This window comes from Oncorhynchus mykiss, chromosome 29 (assembly GCF_057628025.1).
Source record: "Oncorhynchus mykiss isolate SJ-2025 chromosome 29, ASM5762802v1, whole genome shotgun sequence".
In the NCBI taxonomy this organism is placed as follows: Eukaryota; Metazoa; Chordata; class Actinopteri; order Salmoniformes; family Salmonidae; genus Oncorhynchus; species Oncorhynchus mykiss.
In genome coordinates this window covers 2,544,569-2,566,632 of record NC_143050.1, presented here as the reverse complement: position 1 = coordinate 2,566,632, position 22,064 = coordinate 2,544,569, and the positions used below count along the sequence as shown (strand labels likewise).

The window sequence follows — 22,064 nt, the reverse complement described above, 5'->3', positions numbered from 1 at the left end:
TGAAGACTCATCTCTTCAGTGGGTCATATGATTGAGTGTAGTCTGGCCCAGGAGTGTGAAGGTGAACGGAAAGGCTCTGGTGCAACGAACTGCCCTTGCTGTCTCTGCCTGGCCGGTTCCCCTCTTTCCACTGGGATTCTCTGCCGCTAACCCTATTACAGGGGCTGAGTCACTGGCTTACTGGTGCTCTTTCATGCCTTCCCTGGGAGGGGTGTGTCACTTGAGTGGGTAGAGTCACTGATGTGATCTTCCTGTCTGAGTTGGCGCCCCCCCTTGGGTTGTGCCGTGGCAGAGATCTTTGTGGGCTATACTCGGTCTTGTCTCAGGATGGTAAGTTGGTGGTTGAAGATATCCCTCTAGTAGTGTGGGGGCTGTGCTTTGGCGAAGTGGGTGGGCTTATATCCTGCCTGTTTGGCCCTGTCCGGGGGTATCGTTGGATGGGGCCACAGTGTCTCCTGACCCTTCCTGTCTCAGCCTCCAGTATTTATGCTGCAGTAGTTTGTGTCGGGGGGCTAGGGTCAGTTTGTTATATCTGGAGTACTTCTCCTGTGTCTTCGGGTGTCCAGTGTGAATTTAAGTATGCTCTCTCTTGGAGGACCTGAGCTGTAGGACCATGCCTCAGGACTACCTGGCATGATGACTCCTTGCTGTTCCCAGTCCACCTGGCCGTGCTGCTGCTCCAGTTTCAACTGCTATGGAATCCTGAGCTGTTCACCGGACGTGCTACCTGTCCCAGACCTATTCTTTGACCATGCTGGTCATTTATGAACATTTGAACATCTTGGCCATGTTCTGTTATAATCTCCACCCGGCACAGCCAGAAGAGGACAGACCAGCCCTCATAGCCTGGTTTCTTCCTAGGTTTTGGCCTTTCCTAGCCACCGTGCTTCAACACCTGCATTGCTTGCTGTTTGGGGGTTTTAGGCTGGGGTTCTGTACAGCACTGAGATATCAGCTGATGTACAAAGGGCTATATAAATGTGATTTTCATGGTGTCCATTAAATAATCCTTCAATTCACGAGGCTGAATAATTTTCTCACCGGAGAATGCATCAGAGAGAACACAACAGCACCTCTGTCTCAGTCTGTGTAGAGAACACAACATGGCCTCACGTTAAAATTCAAGTAAGAGTTAAGCTGAGTGAACTCAGCTGTGGATGGTCCTGGCACTCACAAAAAAAAAGAAAGGAACGGAAGCCAGTTTAGACTTGGCTTCAGACTAATCGCCTCAGAAACTAAACATTACTGACTGAAAAAAAACCTGAATTGTTGCATCTTGTGTTGTCCTCCAGTAGCTAGCTAAAAATCATCCCTTTCCTAAATTAGCCATGGATGGAGATAGGGATTTGGACTTGTGGTTTTACTTAATTCTCCGTACTGGCCAATGATTTTAAAGTTGATTTCTGATCCACCCATTAATTCATACATTGTTGTGCCCCTGAGAGGATGGAAGGTCAATATGTAGCTAGATGTAGAAGGCTAAATGTTAACTAGCTGGCCTGGCATATTGTTGTCCATTGAAGTTAGGCTAGCGAGCAAGCATTTTAGCCAGGTAGCCTAGGACAACATAAAGCTTGTACTATGACAGTGTCAAAATGGCATTGGCTTTTCTCTACAAAGAGTGAGCCAACTTTTATTTAATTTTAACACAAATCAATACGCTATTTAGCTCATGTTGAGTGGACTGAATTGTGGTGTGTTTTAGTTACGGTCAGTCTAATAAACTAAGTGTAGGTGATTCGATGAAGTTGAAATGGTGTTGGAACAGTGGAGGCAGCTCCTGTTTTCTTTGCGACTTTGTTCTTTTCTGGCAGTCTGAAACATTACCTAGCTTGACCATGCAACCGTTACATGCAATATGCTTTGTGAACTCCACAGGACAGAGGGTTCTCTCCGGTCCCGGCCTTTAGGCATACAGCTCTCAGCGTCGAGACCGATATGAACTAGCCACTTTGACTCACAAGTTCTGATTAAGGCTGAAACGCCAACCATAATAGTTGTATCAATAAAAACAATGTTGAGCTTTGCAATGATAATCTCTTTTTTTTTAAATGCACCTCGATTCACATCAGTTGAGCGCCCTCCACTTCTTTCCACTCACTGGGCCAGAAAGATAAGGGCAACGAATTAAGTAAATCTCAAAATGCATCTTTATTCACAAAAATTATCATATTTTTAATAATTACAGACATGTTACACACACAGGACAATCCACAGCAGAAATTAAAGTGCTGAATGAGAGTGGAAGGTATTGGTGTAGTAGACTCTGAAAATCACCAGTATATTCATTTCACAACATGTGCAAACAACTCACTGAAGACAAATACAGAGCTGAAAATGGTTCAATAATAAAATCTGGACAGCAAGGTGAGTTAGCAGTTCCTAAAACAGCTTTCACAAAACCAGAAAATTAAGACCCGTCATTCCCGAAAACGCCCCGGACTGAGCCGGTCATTCCCGAAAACGCCCCGGGCTGAGCCGGTCATTCCCGAAAACGCCCCGGGCTGAGCCGGTCATTTCCGAAAACGCCCCGGGCTGAGCCGGTCATTTCCGAAAACGCCCCGGGCTGAGCCGGTCATTTCCGAAAACGCCCCGGGCTGAGCCGGTCATTTCCGAAAACGCCCCGGGCTGAGCCGGTCATTTCCGAAAACGCCCCCGGCTGAGCCGGTCATTTCCGAAAACGCCCCCGGACTGAGACGGTCATTTCCGAAAACGCCCCGGGCTGAGCCGGTCATTTCCGAAAAAGCCCCGGGCTGAGCCGGTCATTCTGAAAACGCCCCGGACTGAGCATAGACACCTTCAACTCTATCGCAACGTGATGAAATCTATTAGGCTAAATGAATGCAGTAACACTATCAATGCAACCCTTTGGAGACTTCACTATGAACACTTCAGGACTCAACTCCTCAGTGAAGAGACTCAACGTTCTGTCTTTGTAAAAACAAAACTTGAAAACATCTAAATCGTTTTTTTTCTTCCCATTATTTTGACATTCACTAGCAGTAAATGTCCTCTGACAACGCAGATACTGATTGGACAGACAGGTTGAACCAAAAGAACCAGACCATCAACCAGTGTTCCATGACATTTCACTTACCCAGAATCACATTCAATGTCTTGAACAGTTGGTGACAACATGACCAACATTCAAAGTTAACCAACCCCACCCCCCATCATCTCTGTTCAACACAGTGTCTTCCTAACAGCTGAAACCATATCTCCCCCGAACTCCAACAGGTCACACTGCTCCAGCTCGTCATATCTGCCTGAACGTAGGAAACAGACAACGGTCGTCTTACAGGCGTCTATACAGGGCTCTGACACATGGCCTTTATGTCTGAGGTACCAGAACCGCTGAAACACACGGTCGTCCTGGAGGAAGGTCCTGATCAGCCCGTCCCAGTCCGACGGGAACAGGGATGAGACGCCGTAGGCTTCGGAAGCACGGTAGAGGAGGGTCCATTTGGGGTTTGGGTCAGGGTGGAAGATGGCGTGTTGTGAGGTGGTGGGGAGCAGGGAGGAGACCCCTCCTTCAGGCTGTCGGTTAGCCTCTGTAAGGTTTAAGATATACGTCTCGTGGTCCAGAACAAACCGGGAACTGCCCTTGTAGTTACCGTCGACAAGGTAGACCCGGTAACCTGGCAACCGGAAACAACATTTAGAGAAGCTCTATGATTTGTTTTCTGTCTCTAGTACATGACTATACAACAGTTTGAGATCTTGTCCTCGTGACAGAGTAGAAGAGACCATACATTCTGATTGAGAGGCAACAAATTCAAGTGTGGGTGAGGGGATGTTAGGGCAGGGGTGAGGTCAGGGCAGGGGTCTGGCAATCGGTGGCTATAGAGTCTGACCCGGGTTGAGGTGTGTGTGTGTGTGTGTGTGTGCGTGCGCATGTACCTGGGTTGAGGTTGACATAGGTGGTGATGGAGGGAGCGATGAAGGCCACGCCCACGGCCCTAGTCATCGTCGCCTCATCATAAAACATCTGAAACTCATCCATGTGCGTGTGGCCGAAGAACTGACCCGTGATCGTACCCTCATACCTAGACACAGACGGATACACACTTTAAAACCACGCACAGCAGAACAAATCTGATCCAGAACTACAGTCAGAAAGAACTAGTTCATAAACCTCTCCCTCAGGAAAAGACTTGACTATTTTGCTGAAGCCCTGAACTAGCTCACCGGGGTTAATCTAGTCAAGGGCTTGCTGGTTAGTCGGTGTTCTCAGGAACGGGTCCCGGAGGAGAGGTGTGAGAACCAGTGACAGAACTGAATGTGGTCTGGAGTCCACATGACTATATAAAATAAATTAACTGACAGATTGGTACCAGTCTGGGATAGATAGATACAGTGCCTTGCGAAAGTATTCGGCCCCCTTGAACTTTGCGACCTTTTGCCACATTTCAGGCTTCAAACATAAAGATATAAAACTGTATTTTTTTGTGAAGAATCAACGACACAATCATGGCGGGAACACACTGAACAAAAAATATTTAAAAAACACGTCCCATGTTTTGAGACTAAATAAATAAGATCAGACATGTTCCAGACGTACAACACGCTTCTCATTTACTGCACAAATGTGTTTACATCCCCGTTAGTGAGCATTTCTCCATTTTACCAAGATAATCCATCCACCTGACAGGTGTGGCATATCAATAAGATGATTAAGCTGCATGATCATTACACAGGTGCACCTTGTGCTGGGGACAATAAAAAGCCACTCTAAAATGTGCAGTTGTGTCACACACCACAATGCCACAGATGTCTCAAGTTGAGGGAGCGTACAATGCCGACTGCAGGAATGTCCAGAGCTGTTTCCAGAATTCCAACCATAGGCCAGTCATTTTAGAGAATTTTGCAGGACATCCAACCGGCCTCACAAGCATGCTAACCTAGGACCTCCACGTCCAGCTTCTTCACATGTGGGACCGTCTGAGACCAGCCACCGTGACAGAGGAAACTGAGGAATATTTCTGTATGTAATAGAAAGTCCTTTTGTGGGAAAAAATAAATAAATAAACTCATTCTGATTGGCTCCAAAGTAGATGGGCCTAGGCCCACCCATGGCGGTGCCTCTGCATGCAGTGGCTACCAAGGATAGGAGGACTGTTACATGAACACACGCAGACAGTGATGCCAACTGGTGAGGGTCCAAAATGGTGATACTTTTTGAAACACGCAAAACAAGTCCCTGCTAGGGGGAAATGCAGGGTTTAACTAAGTTAAAGACTACAATCTACATGATCAGTCTGTGTCAAAGTGGTTAATGTGAACCTAACTCACAGCTAAAAAAAAAAATGTAAAGAAAGCAACTCAATGTTATGACTGATTAATTAGGGCTGATTTTAAGTTCATTACAATCGGCATTTTTTGGATGCCGATTCCATTTCACTCCACGAGGAGACCGAGTGGCAGGCTGACCACCTGTTACGCGAGTGCAGCAAGGAGCCACGGTAAGTTGCTAGCTAGCATTAAACTTATCTTAGAAGAAAGTCAATCTTAACATAATCACTAGTTAACTACACATGGTTGATGATATTACTAGGTTAACTAGCTTGTCCTGCGTTGCAAATAATCGATGCGGTGCCTGTTCAATTTATCATCGAATCACAGCCTACTTCGCCAAACGGGTGATTTAACAAGCGCATTCGCCAAAAAAAAAAAAAAAAAAAAAAAGTCGTTGCCCGAACCATAAACATCAACGCCTTTCTTAAAATCAATACACATGTATATATTTTTAAACCTGCATATTAGGTAAGAAATTCATGTTAGCAGGCAATATTAAATCAAATCACATTTTATTTGTCACATACACATGGTTAGCAGATGTTAATGCGAGTGTAGCGAAATGCTCGTGCTTCTAGTTCCGACAATGCAGTAATAACCAACAAGTAATCTAACTAACAATTCCAAAACTACTGTCTTGTACACAGTGTAAGGGGACTTAACTAGGGAAATTGTGTCGCTTCTCTTGCGTTCTGTGCAAGCAGAGTCGGGGTATATGCAGCAGTTTGGGCCGCCTGGCTCGTTGCGAATGGTGTGAAGACCAAGAACGGTTCCATATTTCACTGAAGGATAAATGTTTTGTTTTCGAAATGATCGTTTCTAGATTTGACCACATTAATGACCAAAGTCTCGTATTTGTGTGTTTATTATATTATAATTAAGTCCATGATTTGATAGAGCAGTCTGACTGAGCGGTGGTAGGCAGCAGCAGGCTCGTAAGCATTCATTCAAACAGCACTTTCCTACGTTTGCCAGCAGCTCGTCGCAATGCTTCAAGCACAGCGCTGTTTATGACTTCAAGCCTATCAACTCCCGAGATTGCGCTGTCAATACTCTAGTGCCTATAAGAACATCCAATAGTCAAAGGTATATGAAATACAAATGGTATAGAGAGAAATAGTCCTATAATAAACAACCTAAAACTTCTTACCTGGGAATATTGAAGACTCATGTTAAAAGGAACCACCAGCTTTCATATGTTCTCATGTTCTGAGCAAAGAACTGAAAGCTTTTTTTTTTAAATTTTTTTTAAATGGCACATATTGCACTTTTACTTTCTCCAGTGTTTTTTTTAAAACATGTTTCTTTGGAGACTAAATTGATTATGTATTATATTAAGTTAATTCAGTACTGTTGTAATTGTCATCATTACAAATATACATAAATAAATTCATTCGATTAATCAGTATAGTCTTTTTTTTGGTCCTCCAATAAGCGGTATCGGTGTTGAAATGAGAAAAAAAAAACGACAGTAATATTGCAGTTAGCCATGACAGCCTTTATAATAGAACGCTTGTGACCACACACAGACACACCTAAATATTACACTTGGGGGGGGGGGGGGGGGCATCTTAAAGTAGAAACAGAAATTCTATTTTTGCTCTATTATAGTGGCCACTATAGACAAACCCAGTGCACAAGGCTACATGTGAGCAAAAATAAAGTTCACTGAGAAAGAAATGTAATAACCCCCCCCTCACTCACGTATTACTGTCAAATTCAAAACAAGAGCAATATCTTTGGGGCTACACTGAACATATTTACATTGTACACGTTCTGCCTGTGGACATCTGTTGTACTATGTGCCAGCAGAGCATGAGACCAGTTGACGGTATAATTGATCTTTCAGGCAGGTCATCTGGCATAGCCCTTTATACCACTGTATTGAAGTAGAGGGGAAGTGTGTGGTCTTTCATCTCTATAGTGGCATCCAGTTTAAGACAGGCCCAGCTCCAGCTACACTTAACATAGCCCTTTATACCACTGTATTTAAGTAGAGGGAAAGTGTGTGGTCTTTCACCTCTATAGTGGCATCCAGTTTAAGACAGGCCCAGCTCCAGCTACACTTAACATAGCCCTTTATACCACTGTATTGAAGTAGAGGGAAAGTGTGTGGTCTTTCACCTCTATAGTGGCATCCAGTTTAAGACAGGCCCAGCTCCAGCTACACTTAACATAGCCCTTTATACCACTGTATTTAAGTAGAGGGAAAGTGTGTGGTCTTTCACCTCTATAGTGGCATCCAGTTTAAGACAGGCCCAGCTCCAGCTACACTTAACGGTTTAACAAACAACGCCTCATTTTCACCGAATTCTCTCATTCTGAAAATGTACCACATACTGTAGAGGGAAACCATTCGTTTGTCAACTTCACAGATTTCCAGGGTCCGGTAAGCAACTAACGTTAACGCGTAATAACTTGAGGAACGGCAAGGAGTCATACCGTTACCAGTTAGTAACCTAGCCAATTCTTTATTGTATTAACGTTACCTTATCTGCTGCTGTAACGTCAGCTGTCTGACAATCAGCCAGCTCATTTTTCACACCATAAACTAAATTATTTGATCAGTTAAGTTGGCTAATGTTGCTCAACATTTCTCTGGATAAGTTATCTAACGGAGAAACCGATCCAGCTAACCTGATACTTAACGATGCTAATCATACTTGTTCCACCACTTTCTCCTTCAGCTCAAACTCTCCAAAAGCTGGTTGTTTTTCGGTTACAGCTCATGAAATCCGGTTCATCACCTTCTCACCCCGGTCTCGCCCCCACCCGTTACCTCGCCCCCACCTGTTACCTCGCCCCCACCCGTTACCTCGCCCCGGTCTCGCCCCCACCCGTTACCTCGCCCCGGTCTCACCCACCGTTACCTCAGTTACCGTTCAGGGAGATACGCTGCTGTAACGGACAAGTCTCTTCTCTCTTCAGTCGGGCGCTGCGTTCTGTTGTCATGTGAACGACTGGCTGAGCCTTGGAAACAGCCGGGATTGGTCCAAACGCACATCACTCATTCACTGACAGCCAATAGTGATTCAAAGACCCCCGCCCCCTTCCCGTAACTCAAAGCCCCCCCATCGGGATCTACACCGGGAATCACTTAGGTCCCCTATATTGGATTCAAAATGGCAAATTTCACATCCCTGACCATCTCTTCCTACCGGTTGATGATGTGGTAGTAGTTCCAACTCCAGCTGCTCAAACAGAGACCAGGGGGGATGTGACCGATGATGTGGACCTGGGACAGCGAGACAAGGGGGAGGGGGACAGTGAGACAAGGGGGAGGGGGACAGTGAGACAGCCATGAGAGAGAGAAAGATACAATGGTTACAGGTTAGTTACACCCCTCTTCTCATCCCTCACTCCCCCCTTCCCAAATCTTCCTCCCGTTTGTAGCCTGCAGTATATTGACCAGACAGTGGAGTGGGTTATCACTCTCTCCTCACTGGTCTGCAGTATATTGGCCAGACAGTGGAGTGGGTTATCGCTCTCTCCTCACTGGTCTGCAGTATATTGACCAGACAGTGGAGTGGGTTATCACTCTCTCCTCACTGGTCTGCAGTATATTGACCAGACAGTGGAGAAGGTTACCACTCTCTCCTCACCTTCTCTCCCTTCTCTTCACTGGCCTGTAGTATATTGACCAGACAGTGGAGTGGGTTATCACTCTCCTCACCCTCTCTTCACTGGCCTGTAGTATATTGACCAGACAGTGGAGAAGGTTACCACTCTCTCCTCACCTTCTCTCCCTTCTCTTCACTGGCCTGTAGTATATTGACCAGACAGTGGAGTGGGTTATCACTCTCCTCACCCTCTCTTCACTGGCCTGTAGTATATTGACCAGACAGTGGAGAAGGTTACCACTCTCTCCTCACCCTCTCTCCCTTCTCTTCACTGGCCTGTAGTATATTGACCAGACAGTGAAGTGGGTTATCACTCTCCTCACCCTCTCTTCACTGGCCTGTAGTATATTGACCAGACAGTGGAGAAGGTTACCACTCTCTCCTCACCTTCTCTCCCTTCTCTTCACTGGCCTGTAGTATATTGACCAGACAGTGGAGTGGGTTATCACTCTCCTCACCCTCTCTTCACTGGCCTGTAGTATATTGACCAGACAGTGGAGTGGGTTATCACTCTCTCCTCACCCTCTCTCCCTTCTCTTCACTGGCCTGTAGTATATTGATCAGACAGTGGAGAAGGTTACCACTCTCTCCCCACCTTCTCTCCCTTCTCTTCACTGGCCTGTAGTATGTGGATCAGACAGTGGAGAAGGTTACCACTCTCTCCTCACCTTCTCTCCCTTCTCTTCACTGGCCTGTAGTATATTGACCAGACAGTGGAGAAGGTTATCACTCTCTCCTCACCTTCTCTCCCTTCTCTTCACTGGCCTGTAGTATATTGACCAGACAGTGGAGTGGGTTATCACTCTCCTCACCCTCTCTTCACTGGCCTGTAGTATATTGACCAGACAGTGGAGAAGGTTACCACTCTCTCCTCACCTTCTCTTCACTGGCCTGTAGTATATTGACCAGACAGTGGAGTGGGTTATCACTCTCTCCTCACCTTCTCTCCCTTCTCTTCACTGGCCTGTAGTATGTGGATCAGCCACTGGAGCTGGTTAGCAGGGTCAGTAGAGTTGACCATCAGCCAGTAATTTTCCCTGGCACAGAAGTTCATGTTCAGAGACACCACTCGAAGACCTGGCTGGACCTCTACCGTGTAGAACCCACCATGCCTGGAGAGAGGAGAGGGGGGGGGGGGGGGAGAGGGAAATTCATTTCAGAATAAGGCTGTAACGTAACAAACTGTGGAAGAGAAGGGGTCTGAACACTGTATGCGTTCAGCTGATCCAGGGATTGTGAGATCTGGCATACGTCTGCCAGATACCTAGTCAGTTGTACAACTATATGCATTCAACTGAAATGAGTCTTCCACAGTTTTCCCCACTTAACAGCTAACCACATTATGAGAGTTTAACATATCAGCTAACCACATCATAGGATACAACAACCTGATACCTGGATAGGTGTTTAACATAAACTACATCAATCTAGTGCCCAAATGCAGTCATTCACGTAGCACACAACCATTGGTTGACGCATGCAACGACTGAGCAGGGGAATACAACCACTACAGATGACTGTCTGGATCCTACCAATCACTACAGATGACTGTCTGGATCCTACCAATCACTACAGAGGACTGTCTGGATCCTACCAACCACTACAGATGACTGTCTGGATCCTACCAACCACTACAGAGGACTGTCTGGATCCTACCAACCACTACAGAGGACTGTCTGGATCCTACCAACCACTACAGAGGACTGTCTGGATCCTACCAACCACTACAGATGACTGTCTGGATCCTACCAACCACTACAGAGGACTGTCTGGATCCTACCAACCACTACAGAGGACTGTCTGGATCCTACCAACCACTACAGAGGACTGTCTGGATCCTACCAACCACTACAGAGGACTGTCTGGATCCTACCAACCACTACAGATGACTGTCTGGATCCTACCAACCACTACAGATGACTGTCTGGATCCTACCAACCACTACAGATGACTGTCTGGATCCTACCAACCACTACAGAGGACTGTCTGGATCCTACCAACCACTACAGAGGACTGTCTGGATCCTACCAACCACTACAGAGGACTGTCTGGATCCTACCAACCACTACAGATGACTGTCTGGATCCTACCAACCACTACAGATGACTGTCTGGATCCTACCAACCACTACAGATGACTGTCTGGATCCTACCAACCACTACAGATGACTGTCTGGATCCTTCCAACCACTACAGAGGACTGTCTGGATCCTACCAACCACTACAGAGGACTGTCTGGATCCTACCAATCACTATCTCACCACTACAGATGACTGTCTGGATCCTACCAACCACTACAGAGGACTGTCTGGATCCTACCAACCACTACAGATGACTGTCTGGATCCTACCAACCACTACAGAGGACTGTCTGGATCCTACCAATCACTACAGAGGACTGTCTGGATCCTACCAATCACTATCTCACCACTACAGATGACTGTCTGGATCCTACCAACCAACCTGGGATCAGTTTCCGATAAGTACAAATCTGGGATCAGTTTCCAATGTTTTTGTCTAGTTAAAATAAAATAAAATTATAAATTAAGAACTATAGTGAACTAGAAGATTCTCTAGTTAAATCATTATCAGACCTAAGAGTCTTCAGGGCCTGTTCTGGTAACCATGGCGCCCACTCCTCGGCCATGGTGTCATAGAGCCAGCGCGACGACCGGTTGCCATGGACGAACGGCGGGGGGAAACTGTTGACCGGGGTGCTCTCATGGTTACCGATCGCCGGGTACACCTTCAAGTTACCTAGGTGACTACAGAGAGAAAAATAAGGTGGTCAGTTACCATTCAACTTGTGCGTGCACACACACACACACACACACGATTGTGTACCTGTGGATCAGTCTGGTGACAACGGTGAGTTCAGACAGTTGCTGCTTCCTGGTTTGAGACCAGATGTTATGAGCAGGTATGTCTCCTGTCCAGTAGACCCAGTCCCACGGTCCGGTTCGCGCTGCGTTCTCCAACATGTTCTCCACAGTTCTCAGGGGCAGGTCACATTTACTGTAGGAGCCCCAGAACCCAGCCGCTCTCTGATTCCAGCTGGGAGATCCAGACTCATTACGACAGCACAGCGGGTCCTTACAGTCAGCAGAGCTGCCCACTGCATAGTCCTGTTCACAAATAACACCGGGATGGACATTAGAGTTGTATTTTAATGTTGCGAAAGCAGCAGCTACTCTTCCTGGGGGCCATATAAAACAAGACATATTACAGAACAGGAATAATGATTGGCCACAATGAATGACGCGTGAAGAGATTTTGCGTTAGCTGAAGGTAAATTTATTTCTGTAATGGGTGTTCAAAAAGGTCATGTCTATCAGAGAGGCCTACCATCAAAAACAATGGAGAAAATGCATCCCATAACATTTTACCATGGAAACAGCTGTTCTATCATTCAGCCTACAGTAGCAGCCAATGTGTGGTGTTCAATGTAGACCTACATTCCATGAGACGTTTTGGGGGAGGGGATTAAAAAAATGCAGGGTGTGACAACCTGTTTAATCCTCTTGTCCTTTAGACAAGGTGATTGATTATGCGTTTGATGCAAGAAACCACTTTACAAAATTAAATGCATTATTCCCCATATCGTTACTACAGAGAATCAGACAAATGATACTTTCTGCCTATTGGCTACTTGGCTTATTCAAGCCCCTTTCAAAATACAACACTGCCCCTTTAAGACATAAAAGCCATTTACCCGACTTGCTTTTTCAAAGATGTCTAGAAAACGCACATGTTTTGTTCTCTTGCAGGAAACAACCATTCCCCTATTGCCGACTACAAATGATCTATAACTGGGCTAATAACTCACTAACTAGCAAATAATATGAACAAATGTACAGGTACATGCAGCTCTCGCTTTGATCGCAAAACAAGCGCATCTACTCACGACCGCTCATGTTGTAAACACAGTCCAGTTCAAAGTGAATGGCACAGATCTATATATGGCAAAGGAATATTTACATATAGGCCTAATGCAGCTCTGTGGAGTACGTGCTGAGTCATGAGTGTCAATGCGATGAGTCCTGCCTACAACAAAACCTCTTGCAGACTTCGTTGTTTCGGTATGTTGCATTGGAAGTGGCTCATTTTGCGTTAGATCACAATTGTAGGGAAAACTCTAGAACAGTGATCACTAACCTTCGAGTCAAGATCAAAGTCAAACCGAGATCTACTGCTCAGATGTGTGTGTGTGTGTGTATATATATATATATATATATATAGTTTTTAGGGGGGGGGGGGAAGCCTATGCAACATTAACCAATTAAAAACAGTTCTGGATCAATGAGGTTTGTACAGTAAGCTAGAGGCCCGATATATTATCGCTGCATATTGGCTTTGCTGCCAATGCATTGTTTTTCAGGCCATTTAAAAATAAACTCAAATATAGATATTTTTTTTATCTTTCAGCATTGAGGTAGACTATATGATCACACGGGTAATAGATCTGTTGTTGTATTACTTATGAGGCTCAGCTGAGTGAGCAGACATTTAAATAGTTGTTTATTTTTATTTAACTGGGCTGATGGTGCCTGCATCTGATGGTCAGTCTGCGGAGGGAGAGCAGGAGCAGACTGAGGGTCCGTCTCTGCGGAGGGAGAGCAGGAGCAGACTGAGGGTCCGTCTCTGCGGAGGGAGAGCAGGAGCAGACTGAGGGTCCGTCTCTGCGGAGGGAGAGCAGGAGCAGACTGAGGGTCCGTCTCTGCGGAGGGAGAGCAGGAGCAGACTGAGGGTCCGTCTCTGCGGAGGGAGAGCAGGAGCAGACTGAGGGTCCGCCTCAACAGCCCTCTGTGTTCTCCCTTTCCTCGACTGACCAAAAAGAGACACCGTCTTCCAGCTGATCGCGAAATACAAGACGCACCAAATTATGCAGAAATGCAATCCAGTATTACTTATGCTAATTTTGCTACTGTTGTAATGACAGGCAGGGAGCAGGTCCCGAACCCTCGGCCTTCTAGCCCAAAGTCCAGGCCGCTATCGACAGTGCCGCAAAAACATGTTTGAACGGCAGTGTCCGCGCTTAGAAACTCAGGGTCGTTTCAGTATTCTGGTAACAGACCACCCCCACCCGGTCAACATATTAATGAATTAGATGAGCTAGTTCAGGACTACAACCACAGTGAAACATCTTCCCGAGGAGAGGTCTGGAAAAACTGCCCTACCACATTTTTGACTAACCTGATCCCAGTGTATGTCTGTGAGGAAGAGGACCCTGCTCTGTGGTGCTCCAGGCTTGGGGGGTGCGGGCGGGGTGACTGGGGGTTTGGGGATCCGGGGTAGGGTTACGTTCCAGGGGGCATAGATATCGAAGCGTCCGCATGACCTCCCAACCAGCAGAGCACAGGCCTCCGACGGCCACAACAGAGACTGTTGCAAGGCCCTGAAAAACAGGAGGAAGGACATAACCATTACTTACACCTGCCCGTCTCCATGGAAACAAAGGCATGTGGTCCAGGTGCAGCGAGCACATCACCTCTTTAAATAAATGCTGAGGACAGCATCTCTTCAGAGGCTAGGTGTATTCACTCACTGTCCCACCATGCACTGCAGCAAACTTATGATAGAACACCAGGAAACATGATTTACGCATTAAAAAGAAGATGTTAGATAATCAGGACCAATCCCAAGCCTACCTGATGAAGTCATCTCTGAACAGCTCTGTGATTTGACGACAGACCCGCTCTTCAGCCAGGTGGAGACGGATACAGGCCTCACCCACAGCCCACGCAACACGTTCCTCATTAACATCACTCTACATGGGACAGGAAGTAGTGAGGAGAGAGGTTAGACTGTACAGGCCTCTCCCACAGCCCACCCATCATCACATCACTGTACATGGGAGAGGAGAGAGGTTAGACTGATACAGGCCTCTCCCACAGCCCACTCATCATCACATCACTCTACATGGGAGAGGAAGTAGTGAGGAGAGAGGTTAGACTGATACAGGCCTCTCCCACAGCCCACTCATCATGGGAGGACTGGCCATCCCACATATGCTCTCTCTAATTCTCTCTTTCTTTCTCTCTCTCGGAGGACCTGAGCCCTAGGACCATGCCCCAGGACTACCTGACATGATGACTCCTTGCTGTCCCCAGTCCACCTGACTGTGCTGCTGCTCCAGTTTCAACTGTTCTGCATTATTATTATTATTATTATTATTATCATTATTATTATTATTCGACCATGCTGGTCATTTATGAACATTTGAACATCTTGACCATGTTTTGTTATAATCTCCACCCGGCACAGCCAGAAGAGGACTGGCCACCCCACATAGCCTGGTTCCTCTCTAGGTTTCTTCCTAGGTTTTGGCCTTTCTAGGGAGTTTTTCCTAGCCACCGTGCTTCTACACCTGCATTGCTTGCTGTTTGGGGTTTTAGGCTGGGTTTCTGTACAGCACTTTGAGATATCAGCTGATGTACGAAGGGCTATATAAATAAATTTGATTTGATCACTGTACATGGGAGAGGAAGTAGTGAGGAGAGAGGTTAGACTGATACAGGCCTCTCCCACAGCCCGCTCATCATCACATCACTGTACATGGGACAGGAAGTAGTGAGGAGAGAGGTTAGACTGATACAGGCCTCTCCCACAGCCCACTCATCATCACATCACTGTACATGGGACAGGAAGTAGTGAGGAGAGAGGTTAGACTGATACAGGCCTCTCCCACAGCCCACTCACATCACTGTACATGGGAGAGGAAGTAGTGAGGAGAGAGGTTAGACTGATACAGGCCTCTCCCACAGCCCGCTCACCACATCACTGTACATGGGAGAGGAAGTAGTGAGGAGAGAGGTTAGACTGATACAGGCCTCTCCCACAGGCCTCTCCCACAGCCCACTCATCATCACATCACTGTACATGGGACAGGAAGTAGTGAGGAGAGAGGTTAGACTGATACAGGCCTCTCCCACAGCCCACTCATCATCACATCACTGTACATGGGAGAGGAGAGAGGTTAGACTGATACAGGCCTCTCCCACAGCCCACTCATCATCACATCACTGTACATGGGACAGGAAGTAGTGAGGAGAGAGGTTAGACTGATACAGGCCTCTCCCACAGCCCACTCATCATCACACCACTGTACATGGGAGAGGAAGTAGTGAGGAGAGAGGTTAGACTGATACAGGCCTCTCCCACAGCCCACTCACCACATCACTGTACATGGGAGAGGAAGTAGTGAGGAGAGAGGTTAGACTGATACAGGCCTCTCCCACAGCCCACTCATCATCACACCACTGTACATGGGAGAGGAAGTAGTGAGGAGAGAGGTTAGACTGATACAGGCCTCTCCCACAGCCCACTCACCACATCACTGTACATGGGAGAGGAGAGAGGTTAGACTGATAGAGGCCTCTCCCACAGCCCACTCATCATCACATCACTGTACATGGGAGAGGAAGTAGTGAGGAGAGAGGTTAGACTGATACAGGCCTCTCCCACAGCCCACTCACCACATCACTGTACATGGGAGAGGAGAGAGGTTAGACTGATAGAGGCCTCTCCCACAGCCCACTCATCATCACATCACTGTAAATGGGACAGGAAGTAGTGAGGAGAGAGGTTAGACTGATACAGGCCTCTCCCACAGCCCACTCACCACATCACTGTACATGGGAGAGGAAGTAGTGAGGAGAGAGGTTAGACTGATACAGGCCTCTCCCACAGCCCACTCATCATCACACCACTGTACATGGGAGAGGAAGTAGTGAGGAGAGAGGTTAGACTGATACAGGCCTCTCCCACAGCCCACTCACCACATCACTGTACATGGGAGAGGAGAGAGGTTAGACTGATAGAGGCCTCTCCCACAGCCCACTCATCATCACATCACTGTACATGGGACAGGAAGTAGTGAGGAGAGAGGTTAGACTGATACAGGCCTCTCCCACAGCCCGCTCACCACATCACTGTACATGGGACAGGAAGTAGTGAGGAGAGAGGTTAGACTGTACAGGCCTCTCCCACAGCCCGCTCATCACCACATCACTGTACATGGGAGAGGAGAGAGGTTAGACTGTACAGGCCTCTCCCACAGCCCGCTCACCACATCACTGTACATGGGACAGGAAGTAGTGAGGAGAGAGGTTAGACTGATACAGGCCTCTCCCACAGCCCGCTCACCACATCACTGTACATGGGACAGGAGAGAGGTTAGACTGATACAGGCCTCTCCCACAGCCCACTCACCACATCACTGTACATGGGACAGGAGAGAGGTTAGACTGATACAGGCCTCTCCCACAGCCCACTCACCACATCACTGTACATGGGACAGGAGAGAGGTTAGACTGATACAGGCCTCTCCCACAGCCCACTCACATCACTGTACATGGGAGAGGAAGTAGTGAGGAGAGAGGTTAGACTGATACAGGCCTCTCCCACAGCCCACTCACCACATCACTGTACATGGGACAGGAGAGAGGTTAGACTGATACAGGCCTCTCCCACAGCCCACTCACCACATCACTGTACATGGGAGAGGAAGTAGTGAGGAGAGAGGTTAGACTGATACAGGCCTCTCCCACAGCCCACTCATCATCACATCACTGTACATGGGAGAGGAAGTAGTGAGGAGAGAGGTTAGACTGATACAGGCCTCTCCCACAGCCCACCCATCATCACATCACTGTACATGGGAGAGGAGAGAGGTTAGACTGATACAGGCCTCTCCCACAGCCCACTCATCATCACATCACTGTACATGGGACAGGAAGTAGTGAGGAGAGAGGTTAGACTGATACAGGCCTCTCCCACAGCCCACCCATCATCACATCACTGTACATGGGACAGGAAGTAGTGAGGAGAGAGGTTAGACTGATACAGGCCTCTCCCACAGCCCACTCATCACATCACTGTACATGGGACAGGAGAGAGGTTAGACTGATACAGGCCTCTCCCACAGCCCACTCACCACATCACTGTACATGGGACAGGAAGTAGTGAGGAGAGAGGTTAGACTGATACAGGCCTCTCCCACAGCCCACTCACCACCACATCACTGTACATGGGACAGGAAGTAGTGAGGAGAGAGGTTAGACTGATACAGGCCTCTCCCACAGCCCACTCACCACCACATCACTGTACATGGGAGAGGAAGTAGTGAGGAGAGAGGTTAGACTGATACAGGCCTCTCCCACAGCCCACTCATCATCACACCACTGTACATGGGAGAGGAAGTAGTGAGGAGAGAGGTTAGACTGATACAGGCCTCTCCCACAGCCCACTCATCATCACATCACTGTACATGGGAGAGGAGAGAGGTTAGACTGATACAGGCCTCTCCCACAGCCCGCTCACCACATCACTGTACATGGGACAGGAAGTAGTGAGGAGAGAGGTTAGACTGATACAGGCCTCTCCCACAGCCCGCTCACCACATCACTGTACATGGGACAGGAGAGAACCACTAATTTCCTCAGATATGATATAAATTAAGGTTGCAATAAAAATATATAATAATCAAAATCCTGATGGGAGGAGTCCAGATTCTCTGCTTGTTCCCTCCTGATTTTGTGAATCTACTAACCAGGTTCACAACCCTAGGTTGACAGACGAGAGAAAGACATTTCATTGGCTCCTTTCTGGTTCATCCACAGTCAATGAACTAAACAGACCAGACCCAGCTCTTACCTGGTTCATATTATACAGTCAATGAACTAATCAGACCAGACCCAGCTGGTACCTGGTTCCTCTACAGTCAATGAACTAATCAGACCAGACCCAGCTGGTACCTGGTTCATATTATACAGTCAATGAACTAATCAGACCAGACCCAGCTGGTACCTGGTTCCTCTACAGTCAATGAACTAATCAGACCAGACCCAGCTGGTACCTGGTTCATATTATACAGTCAATGAACTAAACAGACCAGACCCAGCTGGTACCTGGTTCATATTATACAGTCAATGAACTAATCAGACCAGACCCAGCTGGTACCTGGTTCCTTTACAGTCAATGAACCAATCAGACCAGACCCAGCTGGTACCTGGTTCCTTTACAGTCAATGAACCAATCAGACCAGACCCAGCTGGTACCTGGTTCCTCTACAGTCAATGAACTAATCAGACCAGACCCAGCTGGTACCTGGTTCCTCTACAGTCAATGAACTAATCAGACCAGACCCAGCTGGTACCTGGTTCCTCTACAGTCAATGAACTAATCAGACCAGACCCAGCTGGTACCTGGTTCCTCTACAGTCAATGAACTAATCAGACCAGACCCAGCTGGTACCTGGTTCCTCTACAGTCAATGAACTAATCAGACCAGACCCAGCTGGTACCTGGTTCCTCTACAGTCAATGAACTAATCAGACCAGACCCAGCTGGTATCTGGTTCCTCTACAGTCAATGAACTAATCAGACCCAGCTGCCATCTCATTGGTGCCTAAGCAGACCGGAAACATTACCCTATCACAACCCTTCTTGTTTGTTATGGGGACGAAGCGCGACGTTGAGATCTGACTATCTGCAGTGTCAACCAAAAGCACACCGTTAGCCTCAGTGACGTTCACTCCCCACCAGGCCAAACCACAGAGCCGTCTTCTCGTCAGGCCTCTAATCTGTGTTACTTTCAGTTGTCTTCAGACAACAGATCGCCTTGTGCCCTAGTTTAACAAAAAATAAGAAAGTGTGATCTTGGTTGCTCGTCATTTCAGCTACCTTAGTTGACAGACAGATGAACAGGCCTGGAGTGCTTGCTACTAGGATGAAGTATCATGGAACATCCATGTCCCAAATGCCCCCCCCGATTCCCTATGGGCCATAGGGCCCTGGTCTAAAGTAGTGCACTATATAGGGAACAGGGTGCCCTTTGAAAGACAGACAGGTTAGCTGACGTCACAAAATTGATGCGCGCACATCGATGTGGCCCGGGAGGGTTTAACCTCATGTTTAACCTCATCTAGCCCCTGTATCAGTTGTTGCTAAACCACCAACCCTGTTTAACCTCATCTAGCCCCTGTATCAGTTGTTGCTAAACCACCAACCCTGTTTAACCTCATCTAGCCCCCGTATCAGTTGTGTTGCTCAACAACCAACCCATCTATTCTGCCCGACCAAGCAAAAAGGTAGTAACTGCTCAGAGTGGAACTGAGAAAAATGGCTTTTTGCTTGGTAGGCCAATATTGCTTGCCCATTGGCATTGCTAGTTTGATAAAGCTCTGCCAACTCAAGGTCACATAGATAAACCGTTTTAGTTCACAGAACCGGGTCAAGGCTAGGTGTTGCACTAAGTCACATGATCAGCTGCACTAAGTCACATGATCAGCTGCACTAAGTCAAATGATCAGCTGTAATTGCCAAGACCTTTGTGACTTCTGGAACGTGTCTCAACTGAGTCATGGTTTTATGAAGACAACTTCCCTGGCACACTGCTTTGTTTGAACTCAGTGAAAAGTCAGTTCTGCAGATGTTTTTCCTTCCCTTTTAGATCAGGGACCAACTGCAGATGGGTGCAGTTAATGAAGAACAGAGAAACAGCACTGGTCTGGAACTCGCGGGGAAAGTGTTGGACATCCCCATCCTACAGCTTTTAGGTTCTCCCTCCCTGCCCCACATGCTAGTACCGACATGCAGTCGTTCTCCCTGCCCTACATGCACCAATCGCGCCAGGCGTTTACAGTGTACTAATCGTGTAAGCGCAGGTTATTAGTTCAAGAGCCCTAAGATTGCATTGAGAGAATAGGGTGCAAGGGCCATATAGGGAATAGGGTTCCATAGGGCTCTGGTCTAAAGTAGTGCACTATATACATAGTGAATAGGGTACCATAGGGCTCTGGTCTAGTGCACTATATAGGGAATAGGGTTCCATCTTACCAGCAGAGCGACATCCAGGATGGTGAAGAGGACTTTGCACACCGGACAGGTCAGGTTCCGCCAGTTGAACCCGACCCGGAGACGCCCGACCTCTTCCAGAAACGTTATGCCCGGTTTCCCCTCGTCCTGCACGGGGAACGAGGTCCCCAACGGTATCGAGCACAACAGCAGAACACAACACAGCAACCCCACGGCGCAGGGGAGAGGTGCGAAGCGCATTGTTCTGCTCAACAGCGAAGTCAGCTCGCCGAAAGGGATTCAAAACAATGTTTCAGTCCAATAGTTGAAAAATAAGTTACAAAAATAAACCATCCAAATTGCTTTTTTCTAAAACCTCTAGTTGCTTAGTTAACTAGTCAGCTATCACGCAATAACCAAGTTTGCATTCGCAGCTGTTGTGTTCTGTTTGGTTGCAACACCGATGTAATAAAAAAAACCAGGAAGCGCTGTGATGACAGCTTTGTTTCCCTCTTTATAAAAGTCTACAGCGCTGCAATAAATATAATCGATAAGTGACAAACTCGAGTGCTGCTGAATCGACAGAGAAACCTTCGGGTCTAACACCCAAAAACTGCTGAACAACAAACAAACACAAACGAATGGCCCGATGACTGCCTTGTTTTATGAGCCAGTACAGAGGTCAGCTGACTGATCACATGACAGAACCGGTTTACAGTGTGATATAAACGCGTTCTCTGGTTCAGATTGGAGCCATTCAATTGGTTAATTACTACTAATCAGTCGTTGAATCGTTATGTTCGTCGGTGGATTTTTAACGTCAACATTACATACCTTAAATTTAAAAAATAATGAGGATTAAAACACAATAATGCCTGAAGGCTTCTTTCCTTTATGGTCCAAGGGGTTATATTTAATGATATGTGTTATATTTAATGATATGTGTTATATTTAATGATATGTGTTATAATTAGTGATATGTGTTATATTTAATGCTATGTGTTATATTTAATGATATGTGTTATATGTTAAATGTGTTATATTTAATGATATGTGTTATATTTAATGATATGTGTTATATTTAATGATATGTGTTATATTTAATGATATGTGTTATATGTTATATGTGTTATATTTAATGATATGTGTTATATTTAATGATATGTGTTATATTTAATGATATGTGTTATATTTAATGATATGTGCTATATTTAATGATATGTGTTATATTTAATGATATGTGTTATATGTTATATGTGTTATATTTAATGATATGTGTTATATTTAATGATATGTGTTATATTTAATGATATGTGTTATATTTAATGATATGTGTTATATTTAATGATATGTGTT

General features: G+C 46.5%; 1 protein-coding gene across 1 annotated transcript; it reads right to left on the bottom strand.

The window, feature by feature from the left end:
• Positions 1–2,124: 2,124 nt before the first annotated feature.
• smpd1 (sphingomyelin phosphodiesterase 1) lies at positions 2,125–21,429 on the bottom strand. The gene is made up of 9 exons (XM_090226312.1): positions 20,751–21,429; positions 14,562–14,680; positions 14,107–14,308; positions 11,758–12,038; positions 11,508–11,678; positions 9,856–10,027; positions 8,454–8,530; positions 3,901–4,046; positions 2,125–3,638 (listed from the first exon to the last, which is right to left on the bottom strand). Exons 1-9 carry the CDS (start codon positions 20,967–20,969, stop codon positions 3,184–3,186), a joined length of 1,842 nt encoding a protein of 613 aa, XP_090082438.1. The 5' UTR covers positions 20,970–21,429; the 3' UTR covers positions 2,125–3,183.
• Positions 21,430–22,064: the final 635 nt, after the last annotated feature.

Excerpts from the sequence above, each read along its gene's own strand:
- smpd1 (XM_090226312.1), bottom strand. The coding sequence starts at position 20,969 with ATGCGCTTCGCACCTCTCCCCTGCGCCGTGGGGTTGCTGTGTTGTGTT. Across the intron at positions 10,028-11,507 it reads CAGGCCCTGAAGACTCTTAG|GCATGGTGGGTTCTACACGG; the intron begins GTCTGATAATGA and ends TCCTCTCTCCAG. Across the intron at positions 4,047-8,453 it reads TACTACCACATCATCAACCG|GTATGAGGGTACGATCACGG; the intron begins GTAGGAAGAGAT and ends GTCTGTGTCTAG.